Genomic DNA, 16260 nt, shown 5'->3' on the forward strand with positions numbered 1-16260 from the left:
TTAAAGAATATACACATAAATAAACTGACACTATTACAAACTTCCTGGATTATATCGTTATTAGAAATATGTAATTTCTCGTCATAACTCGTGACACACGTGATCTTTAACACTGCCTTTTTCCGACCGATGTTCTTTTGCACCGAACTCTATGATATGTTGACGCGTACACTGTAGTGCCTTCCATTTTTTTATAAACAATTTTTTCCCATCTTTCCCCGCTAGTCCATCTTACCCCACGTTCCCCTAGCCGTAATTACTTTAAATGGCTTCTTTATGTTACTGAATCTTGTTGAATGTATGCGATGTATAATTAGAGAACTTGTACTTTCCTAAATAAAGAGATATTTGCGCACAATCTGTACAAATTATTATTAGTAGTATTCGCATGTTCCATGTGTGTATTAATTTATCTGGTACCCTCAAGAATTTTTGCTGCTTGTAAGACAACATGTAGATCTTGTCATATTATTCTCTTTTAAACCCGAACTAAATAAAAGTATTATAATTACAATATCTTATCTAATATACAGTCGTACAATAGTTCGAGTCACCAGTTTTTCAGGTACAATAAATTTATTGGTGATGAATCGCTTACAATGTTGTAATAAGGGAAAAAATCATTTGTAAATGTAACGTTTTACAATAATTGTTTGCAGAATTTTATTACACCTTTTATTTATTATGTAAATATTAATTCTACGGTACGTACGTGACGCTGAGCAGAGCGCGAAAACAGACTTGAAGTAACATCGTGATTTCGTAACAGTATAGAAAGTACCAAGTAACATGTAAAACTAATAGATCGCTGGACGAATCGTCTATCCTGGGGCGGATAGGAAATATTACACTCAACTTAACGAGAATTGCTGGCCCGACTTAAGAATCGTTTACCTACATGTTACTTAAATGTACACACCGGTTGTTAATTTGAAAAAGTCTATACGATTATTGTGGCTACAAGTATTTCAGTATAAGTTCCTTTTTTATAGCAAAACTGTACGTCATAGAAAATCGAGTACAACAAGTACAATTTTGCTATTTGTTTATCACGCTACATCATCGTAAGGTATGTCTAAAGTTTGCTTCCGTGTTATCCAATTGTTATTTACAATTCTAAAGCAAAATTGTGTGTAATCCCGCTTATTTTGCAACGCAAATGTCCGTTCCCCGAATTGCAATCGAAAGAAATTCGTTAAACCATATGAACTGCATGCTTTGTTAGGTTGCCCATTACAATGTACACGAACGCGTACTGTTATTAGTTGCATTACTAATTGAAATTCATCTATTATAATGAAGTAATGTTTCCTTTACAACCTGCTATTAATAATAAATTACTTACTCCCTATGTTATATAAAACACATACATATAAATACATTTTTATGAAGTGTACACTACTGAATATGGGGATATAGTTTTCCTAGTGCTAGAGGAAGAAGGAAAAGATAATTGAGTTAGAAAGGTAGATAAGCAAGCGTATCTCCTCCGCGTGTTACCAACTTTTTCATAATTTTCATTACCGTATGACTCGTCGAAAGATTAGTAGTATCAGTTAAAAAATGACACGAATATAGTTGTACGTAGTCTCTAAAGTGACAAAGCAAATATGTACTTATTTCATTGTACCTTTTATCTATTTCCCTTTTCCTCTGTACTGCCTACATGCCTATTTCTACACTATATACGTATACATAATGTATGTATGTATCTATCTAGCAAGGTATAGTGTAATAGCAAACATCTACGAAATCGTTTAATCGTAGTGTTTGCGAAACACAGGTATATAAATTAAATAAATTACATAATCTATTGAAGGATAATACGTGATCAGACTTGTGAGTACTTAATGAATTCTTTAAAATTTCTATTATTATTTAGTGTATCTTTATATGTATTATTCTATGCATGATAAGCATTGCTTTAAAATAGACGTAATTAAGAGTGTCAGAATGATAACACTAACATGTAGTATAGTTACTTACAAATGTTTGTGCATGACTCTAAATAACATACCAAGTCGAAAATTAACATATATATAACAATACTGATCGTTATTCGGCCTCTGGAAGCACGTCAATTCTCTTAGTTTTACATAAAACTGGCTGTGAACTTCTTATCTGTGTAATTTCTTATCATGCACTCGCGCGCGCGCACGCACGTGAGCAAAAAATAAAACTCGTCCATTTATAGAGGCAATTATAACTAAAAACTTTAAGGGCGTAGTTCCACTTTCCACTAATAATTATTCTTATATAATTGAGAAACGTCCACGGTTATGCAGAAATATAGGCCAGTCTTTGACAACCGCATGTTCAATAAAATTGTCATCTCGTGCGCTTGGTTAATCCAAAATTATTAAGTAACTTCGGATATGTTTTTATATGAATAGAGAGAAAGCAGCTTAACAACGAATACGGAACGCGTTCTACAAAAATTCTTGTGCCCTTTTGTATACTTAACATTGAAAACATTATAAATTAATTATCTGTCTATAAGGTAAAGGCCAAACCTATTTACAAGAAGAATATTTGTCAGAACTATACTGAAATAGAAAATGGCATTACGATGAAATTGTTCGAAGTTTCTATTTTACAATTCAACTTTAATCATAGCACAAAACGTCCCGCATAAATTCTGAAAAAGTAACGATTTAAAAAAGAATCAAAACCGCAACGATTCCCCGATCCAGGCGTTTCCTTTACGAAGCTGGTGTTCAAACAACAATCCATCGATATACAAAAGAAGCAAAAATTTATACAACACGCAACATAACAATTCAGTGGTTTCAGATATAGGTGTAATTCCCTTTGTCCAACTAACACGCGTGAATAAAGATTTCAAATATAAATACATCAAATCAACTTCGTAGATTACTTCGTAGTACTATGAACAATGAAGCTGACTTTATACCAATAGAAACAATAGAGTATTAATGTCGCTTTAAAAATATTCCTGTTCAAATGGCAGTATCGATATAGCACAATCTCCTACTTCCTTATCAGTTCCTTCGATTAATGTAAAGCCAACGGCAGTACATACGTTGAGCATTGGCAGTATACAGCACATTTAATGCACGTTATCGTTTTAAAAAAAAGTCCCTTACTTCGTAAGTGCGACGAGATACCGTCTACCCATGGTGCCCACATGTCAATGCACATTCCATACACTGTTTAGTACGTTGCAATGAAATTTCATTATTTCACGACTCGTATCGAACACTTACCCTAGCGTGCCGACGATCGCGTCCCTAACAAACGCGGGAAATGGCTCGTGGTCGATCATTCTCAATTTCCCGCGTAAAATTATATACAGGTTTCTAATACCAAGTGGCCCTGTGTTGTGTCTCAGAAAGCTTCGACGAAACTCGCTGGGAAAAGTCCTGTGCGACCGGTTCTCTGCTGAGTGCCCTTGTACCAGCCATCGTCGCGTTTTTTGTGCACGTAGATTATGTCTCCCACGCGCAGTTCCAGTTCGAACTCGCTGTTAGGTGGATATGGCACAATGCAGCGGAATCTGTATACTCGTTCTCTGCGGATACGAAGCAATTACTCGATTACAATTAGGGGATTAACGAAAAGGCGATGAAGCGGGCAAAGATAAAGTATTCCATACTACCGTTCGCGAGTAGGCTGCTGCTTCGCCTGCTTTCCCATACCAGCGTCTAGGGAATTACTCTTGCGGTGATGATTTCCCACTGTCGTGTACACCATTCCACCCGAGTCGTTGGATCTATCGATGTTAATGGGATTAAAGAAGAGCATGATTTGGGCACTTTACTCCCATTTAATATGTGTTAGCTAAATGCAATTGTTACATATTGGACGCATGCCTACTCAACTAACAAGCAAACTTTTAATACACGTAATTGTAAAGAAAACGATAACAGCAATCAAAAAAACGCGACTAAACAAAACAGGCGTGAGACACATTGCTTTGACGCTATCGGCATGACGAAGCATTTGTAACGTGAACGATTGCTTGGACTCTGATGAATATATACTTACCTAAACAGAGCATACTGTTACACGTTCAATTGCAAATGTTAATGCAGAGAGACATGTGCACCACACAATTATTACGTACAAATTAATTTGCGTAAAGGCAGAACTCAATCTTCGTTTTATATATGAGCTGAACAAATATAGAGGAGTGGTCTCCTTTTCTTCTCTCTTTACTATACCAATGCCAACTGTTCTGTTACTCTATTTGCCAAATAACTTATAATTACAAGCGGTGACTAACCTCTGGAGGATCGAGACCGGTAAAGATGGTCTCTCCTTGTACTTAAGTCTTTGTGAAGATGTGACATGCCCTTGCACAGAGCCTGGACACAAACGATGATGGTTGTTTGAAGCATTTATTTCCTGTGTCGCTCCCACCTGTAGCAACTGACTTGGGCAAGATCCCGATCTAATTTTAAATATACCCGCCCAACCCCCCCGTGTAGAATTAGACATATAATTCATGACGTGCAGCTCATATTGTGTGACAGAGCAGGATAAACATAACAAGTGAGAAAACTCATGGCACTTTGTACACTTTCATTATGTATGTATGTGCGCCAGCATGGAACTCATGCAGTGATTTCGATGAATGTGAAAGAAGTGTATGCTTGCACGACGGACACGTGGCGTAGGTACATATACACACAAACACAACTTCATATGTACATAAAAATATTAAAGAATTCAAAGAACGATACATGCGAATTATTAATAAAAGCATGCAGATCGTTGTTCGGTATCTCTTGTCTCTTTCAGTAGGAAATTGTGGTATAAAGTCAGCCCGTTACGTTTGTGTGAAGTATAAGGCTGCCGTTACCGCGGCGACAAATGAATCTTACCGAACGTGTACTGGATTGATGGAGTTACCATCGTCGAACACAGGATTGTCCATCGAGTACGTGGCGGGCGGCGGTGATTTTGATTTCTTGATGTTGGTTAATCGGCGCATCAAAGAGACGCACTTATCTTTCTTCTCTTTTTGCTGCAATTCAGAGCGCGTAAGTTTCGATAGGCACACAAAGGCATAGAGGCTTATACCTTTTCGGTATTCTTGGACGTTGTGGCGGCAGTGGCGGAGCAGGGAGAAGCAACCGCGCGTAAAGTGCTGTTCGGGCTTCTGTTCATTTCCGTTACGATGGAAGAAGTAGCAGCGGCAGTTGCGATGGTACTGCTATTGTTAATGCCGGGGATGGTAGCCGTGGTGATCAACGTCTGCGGCAGAGTTACTTGCTTGCCAGGGGAAGCTGGAATACGAAAGGGTGCGTCGTCTAAGTTGCGGTCGGTCATTCGGTAGAATTAATACTTACAAATATTCGATGACATCACGGCACTGTGACTGCGTCCAAGCGGGTTCACTGGATTCTGCTCGTTCTGGCGAGGAGGACTTTTCTCCTGGCTTTGCGTCTGACTCTGACCGTGCCAAGACGACGACACCATCGGAGAAGGGCTAATGGCGCGTGGCGGCAGTTCGGGTGGTAATAATGTGCGTGAATTATAAGGTTGAGGCGCAGGTCCTTTATTTTTGGTATACGTCACGGTAATTCGCGACTCAGAACCGTTCTGACTGGTTGACAGTGGGAAATTCTGATGTTGCCCCGCATTTGGGGATCCTCGGCACAAACTACGCTGGCATCTGTAGGAATATACAGTTCTCTTAGATCAGAAAGCTTTATTACAAGCATCGGTATTTATTAACGGGGCACATACTTAGCAGGCGCAACGTAATTTCCCGGGAACACTCCACACTTCTGAGTACGATTGGAAGTCCCTTTGAACCATCCATCCTGACAACGTTCCGTTACCATGTAAATACCACCTTTTCTCAATTCGAGTTCATCCGCCTTCTGCGGCTTGTATGGGTACAGCGCTATGTACGCAGCTGGTAAATGAGTATTACCAGCTGTGCTAATGGGCAAACTCTGCGACGGTTGCGCAAGAACAAGATCGCTGCTGCCACTTCGTCTGTGTCGGAGATTGTGATCTGTGGCGCTGGCGCTAGTCTGATTAATGGGATTTTATAATAATTTCAAAGATTTCTTTGAAAGATTTTTCAAGTCTAGAAAAGTGCTTCTTACCTGCAGTGAAGAAAACGACTCGTTGCTGCAACTAGTGTTGCTGCTACCAACAGCATTGTCCACTGGCGGACTAAGTATTTCAGCGCTGTGTCTATGGTGAGGGTGAACCTGGTGGCCAGTGTTCATAGCAGTGAAACTGTGACGTTTCACATTGTGTCTATTCCCAACTGCGGGAGGAGATGTCGCTGGACTGCTAGGACTGCTCGGAGCAGTACTAGAACTACTAGAAGTCCTTGAACTATTGGGTGTATTTGGGGTAGTAGTTGAGGAACTACCTCCTGATGATACATTTGAAACAGAATCAGAAACTGGTAAAGTCGTATTCTGTCAAAAGACACATTAGGTATTAATACACTTTCTCCTTTACACCTGTTACACGTGCAAGTTAATTAACAGAGATTATAATACCTGCGTAAGCTGCGGCCGTGGTTGACTTGTCGTTTGTACATTACGCGAATGATCGGTCGGTATTACGGGCGTGGTGTCTTCGTTAGTTGGAGTAGGAGGTGCTATTCTTGAAGGACCTGGCTGCGCGCTGGTTCAGAGAAATATGATAATATTAAATATTAATAAAATACCGTGTTTCGTAAATCGATCGAAATTACTTGGTCGAAAGTTTCATCAAAGCTCTTGCCACGCTATTCAGCTCTACAAAAGCCAATGGAAAGATGCCAATTCTGTCCAAAAGTTTCCCTTCCGCCCAATTTTCGTCGACTCTTCTAATTACGCTAATAACTTCACCCTGTAAAGACGTATTTTCTTAGTTTGTCAGTTAACAAAGTGAAATGAAATTGCAGTTATATTCTTTTACCTTATTGAATGTAAGGCATCCATCTTCGTCGTCGTTAGTCATCCTAAAATCATAGAGAGCCTTGCATTGAGGAACATGCGGCGTCAATGGTGTCATTACCTGCAATGCGTAATATCGTCAATGTTAATAGAGAAACACAGACTGTAATTTTGTATATCTTTCTGCGAAAATTCTGAGATACCTGAACATAAGACAAAGGGAAAACCCCGTGATTGTTGGCGCTCTCTCCAAAGTACCAATTGTTATCTATCTTTTTGCGAAGGATAATAATGTCACCCTTCTTGAAAGATAAATCTCTGAAACAACAGACGGCTGATAAGACATTGATCTCATAGAATGAAATACGATGATCAAATGAATGATGAAATTACCCTGGGACTTTGGACACGTAATCATAAATCGCTCTACCATACGCCTGATTGTGTAGCTGTATTTGCTTGGCTGCGGCGTTCGCGTGCCTAACCGGTTCGTTGGCGAACGTGGTAGGGGTAAGACTAGTAGTTACGATAGGAGCCGGGGTAACCTGATGGCCACCGAAAAGTCTCTGCGGCCCCGGGTTACCTTTAGTCACAGATTTGGCTGTCTGCTTGGGGGCAGCGTTGCGCATCCCCTCGAGGATGCGCATTAACAATACATTGGGAGGTAAATCGTCCACCTTGACGTCGACTAAAACGCGGCATTCGGGGCAGCGGAGCTCGCGGTGGGTGCTGACAATCTCCTCCAGACATTTCTTGCAGAATGTGTGCTGACAGGGGAGCACTTTGCTCGACGTATCCAGTCGTTCGAGGCACACCGAGCACTCGAGTAGATCGTTCAGCATGCACTCGTCCATTCTGGCCAGCGAGGTTTTCAAGCACGTTCACTTTCGACCTTTCCCAGTTGGCTCATTTGCGCCAGTTCTCTCGATACGTTACTTCCTCTTGCCTCTTTGATCTTCCCACGCGTTCTGTCTTTGTTGCGCACCCACGGGCCGCCATACACCTGACGCACTTGTTCCCCTCATATAACAGGCGACAACGGAGCCCGAAGAACCAGCGCAGTCCACCAGTTAGCCCGTCTCGCGTCCGAATGCCCGGACATTTTGCTTGATGAATTCGGTGACTTTCGAACGTTACTCTCCCATATCCTTTCATTCACCGCGAGTCGAAAATCCTCGTAGGTGCGTCAGTATACGCGCTGTCATCCTGGTATTCGTTTCGTCACCAACACACACGCGAAGCCATATCGATCAATCGGACTCCCGTCGATTACAGTCGATTCTAAACAGGCCAACAAATGCTTCACAAATAATACATAGATATTGTGTAATCAACACATGTTACTAGGAAGTGACATTTCTTTTCTTTCGCTGGCGGGGCAGAAGTTTGAGGGCAGAGAAGAATGGGAATGTAGGGGATAATATACTATTGTGTAGGGCTGGTCATTTGAAGTCTACCTGTAAGGCTTGCGTCACAGCCGACTCTAGTGCTAGCCGTGCTGAAGGCAAAATGGCAACACCGCAAGAGTCCAGCTTCGATATATCTAACCTAACCTACTGTATTAGCCTCCCACTACCCACCGGCCTTCCGGCTACACAGTCTCCCTCTACCGGCCTTTCGGTTTCCCGTCTATCTTTCAAATATTTATATTAATGTTGTACTGAAGTCTTCTAAATATCATAAACGGAGCAATAATTCAGGTGTTTTATTTATTTATATTAACCCTACAGATCCTTATTTCTGCGTGTAACACATTTATTTAATACAATCTGCAGCATTTTTGGAAATTTTTTACATATTTTTTTACAAATTTTACATATTCATCAATAATGCCACGGCGTTGGTGTGTTCCCAATTGCAAGGGAAATTATGATAGTACTTTGAAAGATAATAATTACAATTCTATATTTTTATTCCCCAAAGATGAGGAATTACCGAAAAAATTAATGGTTGCTATTCCTTGTAAAAATTGGACACCAACAAAATATTCTGCCGGTTGTAAATGATTCCATTAAAAATTATATACCCGGTTATGGGTCCCATTCTGTTGCTAAAAAGTTAAATTGCAATATATATAGATTATTAATTATGGAGGATAAAGTAGGCAATGTATATATATTTTGATCACTTACAAAGAGGGGGCCTTTCTGTTCTCACTGAAGAAGTGATAACCTCATTTATTCATCTGTATGCAATAATGGAAGCCATAATAAATTATGGTAATTTGGAATCTCAACTTTTGCAATCTGAAAATCATAAACACATTTTATGTAAGTTAACATATATTAGTATTCAATCAGATATACATTATTTAGCATTTTCAGATAGACGCGTTTGTGGTCAAGCTTACCACAGTATTTTGTTTAAATTATTATCAATTTTTCAAATATTTTATGAAACGATTATGTGAAAACCGTAAATAATAGTTGGAAATGCGTGCAGACATCACTTCTAAAAATCGTAAATTAAAAACTTTCGATAGTAATTAGATTTTCAATAATTTTTTTTTAATCCGACTTTTCTTAAAACATCAATTCGATATATTTGGGTGGTGACGCAATTTTCCACAATTATAATACTGTTCTCTGACACGATTTTATAATTAACTGCATAATTGTTCCTTTCAATAGGTAATTATGCTAACCTCTTCGAGTTCACTTAACCTGTTTGGCTTCGTACCAATAATTTTATCTATTTCAGGTCTCCATTAACTTATACATACCTTTATCAAGTTTTAAATCCTCCAATTTGGTTCAAAGATGGTTTTATCTTGTTTCACACTTATATTTTCTTGAAATCTCTGTAAATATTTCAAATATAATGCATCACAACACCAAACTATCCCGAGAGTCCACAAAATATATACTACGTTTATAAATATTAGTATACTTCTGTATTACTTCTACTTACTATAGTTATGATATTTATGTATTGCTTATACATAATTAATAAAAAATACTGTATATTAGTACAATTTTATATCACAAAATAACGTTAATTATAATACTGAGTACAAAACTCTACTATTGAAAATAGAACTCCCAATCCTCCCATGAGCGGTGTTGCCACGTTGTATAGCTCGGCTAGTACTAGAGCACTAAAGAGGTGAGTATGCGCATCCGCCATATTGGATCCTCTGGAGAGAGAAAATTATTGAGTACCCGCCTTCTTGAGTATTGTCAAATTCGCTTTATAAACCAAGTATAAACTTAAATGTAATAAAATACTCTAATAATGTGTCGTGCTACTATGCATCGATATCAACAACGCATATTTTGTCTATAAAGTGAATCTGACAATACCCAAAAAGACGGGTACTCAATAATCTCTCTCCAGAGGACCCAATATGGCGGATGCGCATACTCACCTCTTTAGTGCTCTACCAGTACTAGAGTCGGCTGTGCTTGCGTAGCAGATCTTCTCTTCCATGCAGAAACATTTCGATATGGAAAAAGTTCACTATTTTTGAAAGAATTTTTCGCTACTTAAGAGCTTGCGAGAATCTGTCGTTGTTCATTGCCCTCTCGTGGCAGGGGACTTAAATACGTAATATATAATGACGAAACACTTGTGTTTGAGATCCATAACGTTCACTTGAGACTGGCACGTTATCGACGTACCTTTCCTACCTTAAATAACGCATTTCTGGCATTAATGGTAAGCATATTGTCATTTAGAGTACTCCTAGTAGGTGACTGCGCGAGAATTAAGAGTAACCCGAGTAAAATGCAGAAATGCGTGACGTGACAGCGTTTCAGGCACCCTTAAGGGCTATCCCCTCATGTCGCGAAGCTGTCGCGACGACGCGACCTGCATGAAGATTCGTCCAAATTGGAGCCAGGCTTCCAACTAACTTCAGCTTTGTTGGCTGTCTCTTGTATACAAGGTGGGACGTTAGTTTCCGCAGCAGTTGGAAAATGGCGGCTTCGAAAAGTCAGCGTTGGATGGTAGATTCGGGGATTCTACGTAAAAAGAATGGAGAAGAGGAGCAACAGGAGCTGTTGGTGTTTGGATATAGCTGCAAATTATTTCGAGATGATGACAAGGCGAAAATGATTGATCAAGGAAAGCATTTGATACCATGGATGGGGGATAGCACGTTGAAGATAGACAGGTCCGTTTCCCTAACCTAGGCAAAATTTATCATCTAGGATATTTAATTATTGCATAAACGCACCATACATGTAACCTTTAGAAGAACGATGTCAGACAGAACTAAGCAATGCGCAGCGGTTCGAAAAAAAAGCACAACCACAAACGGTTTACGTACGGATAAGCAATCTGGAGACTGTTTAAGGTTTCTGCAGGTGTCTGCAGCTGTGAACGGGGCGGTGTGGATGCGCTGTATACGCGCTCTACACGGCCGCAGAGCAGCGTGCTCTCGCGACGTTGGCGCTAATGGCTGACCGTCGGCACAGCAGCAAGGTGAGACACAGCGTAGAGAGACAGACAGCAGCTGACGGTTGTAGGCACTACAATCGTTCAGCACGGTATGTATTAGCATTCTAGACTCGGCCGTATCTGGCATAGACACGCATCGCGGTTCATGCTATTCGTGGTATGGACCGGTTTCTTTCGACATGCGCGTAAGGCAACATCGATGTATATCGGATCATGATACTTGGAAAGAAATGGTTTAGACGGTGCCAAGTATTTGTTGAAAAGTTCAGTACACTGTATTCGAGTTACCGCAAAACTTTGTCGCATAGCAATCGCAGTCTCTTGAATTTTGCCCATAGCGAACATAGCACACTTTTCTTTGGGACTTGGAAAGTACTAGTATCTAGTTTTATGGTACCTTTTGCATACGCTCCTCTATAGTTTGTAGTTACGGATACGTGCCGATAGTAAATGATGCAAAGATAAACAAAGCAAATGTGATGAATTCTGTATAACTGTATTCTATTTCAGAGGATTGACTTTCACACGGGGTATACTTCGTGATGTAACTTTCAGATGCCGAGATCGACCGAAAAAAAAACACTTAAAAACCTGTGTCATTACCTTGCCTTAATTCGGCCATTATATGTCTGTAGATACGATGGACGCGGAGCACTGGGGGACTTAAGGATATACGAACCACCGCCGGGTGGTTTCGATCAGCGTACTATCCTTACGGAGGACGAGCTGAAAGTGGAACAACTGTGCGACGAGGAACGGTATCGGTCTCTCTATAACAATGACATGGAAGACTCTATATACCAAGGTAGGTTGATCTCTGCGCGTGAAATCGTGGTAGACCTTGTAGACACTTTGAACTAACTGAAAAAACGATCGTAGAAGAAGAAATGAAAAGGCTACATCAAGCTCTGGATTCGGAGAACTCGGAGAACACGTACAGTCACGTGGCGTATAATTATAACGAGGAAGGAAACGATTCGAAAGTGACGTGCGACGATTCTCAAAGCCCAAAGCAATCGGAAGGCTCCCAAGAAGAGGATCAAACATTCGTGCCGCCTCCTGAACTGGAGATTCCGGAGGGTATTTCGCTGGTTCGTAGAAAACAGAAAGTTGAAAAGCGTGGATCTCTATCGACTTATATTCACTCGCTATGCGTGTTGCTTCTTAACAGCCGGAGACACAGAAACTGAATGCGATCATAACGAAAACGGCGTTGTTCATAAGTCGTCAAGGGGGCCAAATGGAGATTTTGATTAAAGCGAAGCAGGCGAACAATCCGCAGTTTTCGTTTCTGTCGATAGACGGACGGCTACACCAGTATTACAGATACATACTGGACGCGATCAAGAGCGGAAAATACAATCCCGAAAAGCAGCCCGAGAAGGAAGAATCCGGTACGCATTTTGTTTTATTTAAGAAAAACGACATCTCATAGTAATGTTGTTGATTTTGATATTATCGAGTTGAAATGATTGAAGCGACTTAAAGCAGGATTTCATTACCCACATCTACTTTGAATTCTACTTAGTTTTTCTTGCCGTAAGTATTTCCACGCATATTTGTTAATGTATACCGATATCTCTGTGTGTGATACGTAGGAAGCACAAGTAAACATACAGCGCGTGGACGTTCTATTTACTTGTATTCTTTTCAATGATAGAACCCGAAGAAGGATCGTCGGATCAGGATGACGAGCCCTATCTTCATCCGAGTCTTGCGCCATCGTTCACCAAAATAGAAGCGGTATGCGCTCCTGAACGTTTTAAAGCCCCCCGCGCTCCGTGCCGGTGAGAATATAATCGAATTCCGGCTATTTTTAGGCTCCCAGTATTCCCAGTATACAATACAAACCATCTGCGGATTGTGCTTACTCGATGCTCGTGAATAAAATCACTGGGAAACCGCCGCCTTCCAAGGCACCTCAAGTCCCCGAGCCTCCCGTTCAGCCGGTGGCCACACCCATCGGGTACTATCATCCCGTACCGGGGCAGGTAAACCGATTAGGATACAAGGAACGCGAGCTTCAAAACGGCAAGATGCTGTCATGAATCTTTCTGTCCGCGCAGGTTTACACTCCTTATCCCACGCAGATGCAATACTCTCACGGTCCAGTGGTGTACGGCCCGAACGGACAAATGCAGTCGGCAGGTCAGCTGGTGCCCGTAAACATGCCGTCCTCCGCGAGCGATGCGACCGCAACGCATCCCTCGACCATCGAGGCACCCTCGCCATTGGTGCCCTACGGGTCTACGCCTCAGAAGCAGCTGAGCAGGCCTTCGTTCATCGTGCCACCGGCGGACGTTCAAATAATCATCGACAAGATGGCCAGCTACGTGGCGAAGAACGGCAGGGACTTCGAGGCGATCGTGAAGAACAAGGGCGACCCGAGATTCAACTTCCTCGAGCTCTCGCACCAGTATCACGGCTACTACGCGCACAAGTTGACGATATACGAGGGCGCCATAAACCCAAAGGTACTGACGGAGGAGGAGCTGCTGCAGAAGCAGGAGCCGCTGGAGGAGAAGCAGAAGAAGCTGGAGGAATTGCAGAAGAAGCAGCAGAGGATGGAGGAGGTGCAGAAGCGGGTGAAGATGATACAGGCCAAGAAGAAGTGCGACACGAGGGCGAAGCAAGTAACGACAGGTGCGAAGCAGATCACCACCGTGTCATTTTCCATTAAGAAGCCGAAGGACGGGGAAACAGGAGTGATCGAGAAGCGGAACGCGCTCCCGTTGGAGGAGAGCGACGAGGAGCTGGAGAACGAGAGCAAAGACACTAATTCAAAGCCGAGCTCGCCGCAAAACAGCAACGAGCAGAACTCGTTGGCCGCTGGGGCAGATAAGGATGGATCGAGGGCGGAGAAGAAATCGAAGAACGAGGAGAAGGAGCTGGTGGACCTCACGGACGAGATTCTAGAAGACTGCCAGAAGGAGATCAGGCACAAGCAGGCGGAGGATAGGATCAAGGACAAACTAGTCGCAGCAGCGCGGGATAAATTGGCCGCCACGTCCAGGGAGAGGCAGCTGCAGCTGGAGAGGAAGAAGAAAGCAGCGGCGTTCCTGAGCCAGATACAATCCTCCACGCTGTCGAAATCCAGCGGGACGGGCAGTCAGGGGATGCGGAAGGACGACTCGGACGAAGTGCATTCGGTTCCATCGCCGACGCCCTCGCCGGCTCTCGACGACACGAAACCTTGCGACTGGAGGACCGGCGGCAACTCGTTGATGGACCGATTGAAGAGCGCCGACCTTACTGGTAAGAGATCTAGACCGCGATCGAGAAGTCCCAGCGGCAGTCGAAGCCACATGGATAGGCAAAAGTTTCACAAGAAGCACAAAAAGAAGAAAAGCTCTCACAGAAGGTACACGGGAACGTTTATCGACCCGTTCTACTTATCGATCCTTATCTTTATCTCTATCTACTAGGTACGCTTAGACGTTAAGTACTCATTCATTTCCCTATGTTTCATCGAACCGCAGCAGCCACGACAGCCCGAGCAGCTCCCGATCGCATCGATCCAAGAAGAGCAAGAAATCTTCGTCGAAGCACAGATCTCGGTCACGGTCACCGTCCCGCAGGCATCACCACAGCGCGCGGCGGAAGGGGAGCAACTCCTCCTATTCGGACTCCAGTTCGCCCTGAACCTGTACTTCGAATACCATATTACCGGTGTAAAATTGTATATATATGCGTATACATACAGACCACACACATACACGTATATGTACTTGCGTGGGCGCGCGGCTAATGATCGCATCAGCGGATAATTTTACTACAACCCTTTGTCCATGATAATCGCTGGATGGAGTAATAAAGTGAAATTTCAACAAGATTGCGCGTACATTGGTCAAGATCAGCCGCAGCTTTTTTAGCACTTTTCCATGGCCAGATTACACGAGCAACGGCGAATGCCAGTGAATGATAACAACCACTACGTGCCGCACGTCGTCCGCATTTAATGCCAGCCTTTTCCTTTTCTTATCGGTTTTCGCGAGCTGTGCTTCCTAGTACGTATTACGAAATCGCCGTGCGAGTGGCGACGGCAGCGTGGAAAAAATGATCTCTGCTTGCAATGACGCAGAAAAATATTTTGACCGGTTGCGAGTTATCGCGGGCGAGAGCAAAACGAAGCGTTGTGTAACGCCAGCGAACCGAGATTACCATATTCGCTGGGGGTGTGTGTACAGTTGCGGCGATCTGCGCGTGTTTAGGGTCAGGACAAAGGAAGCACGCGTAGCAACGAACGTGCTCGAGTTGCCGTTTTCCGTAAGAGTCCTCGGAGAGCTCGGGATGAAGCGCGCGCCTCGCCCTGGCTTTCGCGATGCTCGAACCGTCGCGTAATATCAAAGGTTAACGAATTGAAGTATTCAGCATCTGCCGATTAGGACGCGAATGCTGGTGAATGCAACTGTCCTCTCTCTCTCGCCGAATACATGCAGATATCGAACGCGTCGAATCGCGCAGAGGCTACAGTCAAAGGTCTTTACACCCATCCCGCGTCTTCCTTTGGCCCGCGTGGCCTCTCGCTCTGCGCCGCGCCCGACTGATCCTATCGTCTAAATAAGTAAGCCAGTAGTTGCTCCTCGGTGCCTAGCGCGAAGTATGGAAATAGCATCGATGCGTTATGCACTTAACACCGATCGAATATAAACTGCCCCGAGGGCTTATTCCTTTTTGCGCCAAACCAATTGTCGCCTAATTGAGTTTAATAAATCGAGAGCGCGCCGACACAGCCACGCAAGAAGGCGCGTGCGCCTCGAAAGGAGCACGCGCGAGCGAACACCTGTTTCAACTGCGTCTCGGGCGGCGCCAGATTTTCCTCAAAGGAAATCCAGCCGAATAATTCGTGCCGAGCTGTCCTCGTACCGCTAGCGATGCAAAGGAAAGTTACAGACCCCACCGACCGGTCAGAAGAATTTTTATCTCCCCGCGTTACGCGTTAATTTGATCACGCTTCTTCTCCGAAAAGACCTAATGGCCCCGAATG

General features: G+C 42.9%; 2 protein-coding genes across 9 annotated transcripts; one reads left to right on the forward strand and one right to left on the reverse strand.

Moving 5' to 3' along the window:
- Positions 1-646: 646 nt before the first annotated feature.
- Positions 647-8356, reverse strand: Posh (SH3 domain containing ring finger posh). Of its 4 annotated transcripts, none has more exons than XM_076819835.1 (14): positions 8330-8352; positions 7266-8153; positions 7076-7190; positions 6895-6993; positions 6689-6825; positions 6492-6618; positions 6084-6407; positions 5716-6008; positions 5316-5641; positions 5047-5252; positions 4848-4990; positions 4247-4414; positions 3620-3733; positions 647-3532 (listed from the first exon to the last, which is right to left on the reverse strand). In XM_076819835.1, exons 2-14 carry the CDS (start codon positions 7724-7726, stop codon positions 3349-3351), a joined length of 2697 nt encoding a protein of 898 aa, XP_076675950.1. In that variant the 5' UTR covers positions 7727-8153; positions 8330-8352; the 3' UTR covers positions 647-3348. The 4 variants fall into 4 exon arrangements, with proteins under 4 accessions (XP_076675950.1, XP_076675951.1, XP_076675952.1 ...); XM_076819837.1 differs by having other exon boundaries at positions 3391-3532; positions 3617-3733; positions 8330-8356; XM_076819836.1 differs by lacking the exon at positions 4247-4414.
- A 2047-nt stretch (positions 8357-10403) lies between these two features.
- On the forward strand, positions 10404-15105 carry Su(w[a]) (suppressor of white-apricot). 5 transcript variants are annotated; one of them, XM_076819840.1, is made up of 9 exons: positions 10404-10529; positions 10623-10986; positions 11909-12078; positions 12153-12364; positions 12445-12667; positions 12934-13016; positions 13094-13264; positions 13340-14634; positions 14756-15105. In XM_076819840.1, the coding sequence occupies exons 2-9, from the start codon at positions 10790-10792 to the stop codon at positions 14913-14915; spliced, it is 2511 nt and encodes an 836-aa protein (XP_076675955.1). In that variant the 5' UTR covers positions 10404-10529; positions 10623-10789; the 3' UTR covers positions 14916-15105. The 5 variants fall into 5 exon arrangements, with proteins under 5 accessions (XP_076675955.1, XP_076675954.1, XP_076675956.1 ...); XM_076819839.1 differs by having other exon boundaries at positions 10409-10529; positions 14753-15105; XM_076819842.1 differs by lacking the exon at positions 10404-10529 and adding an exon at positions 11068-11362 and having other exon boundaries at positions 10846-10986; positions 14753-15105.
- Positions 15106-16260: the final 1155 nt, after the last annotated feature.

Source organism: Andrena cerasifolii, chromosome 9 (assembly GCF_050908995.1).
Source record: "Andrena cerasifolii isolate SP2316 chromosome 9, iyAndCera1_principal, whole genome shotgun sequence".
Lineage (NCBI taxonomy): Eukaryota > Metazoa > Arthropoda > Insecta > Hymenoptera > Andrenidae > Andrena > Andrena cerasifolii.

Bases quoted from the DNA above. Each gene is read 5' to 3' on its own strand.
- Posh (XM_076819835.1), bottom strand. From the start codon at position 7,726: ATGGACGAGTGCATGCTGAACGATCTACTCGAGTGCTCGGTGTGCCTC. The intron at 6,009-6,083 runs GTAAGAAGCACT...CCCATTAATCAG, and splicing joins AGTCGTTTTCTTCACTGCAG to ACTAGCGCCAGCGCCACAGA. The intron at 5,253-5,315 runs GTAAGTATTAAT...TTCGTATTCCAG, and splicing joins CGTGATGTCATCGAATATTT to CTTCCCCTGGCAAGCAAGTA.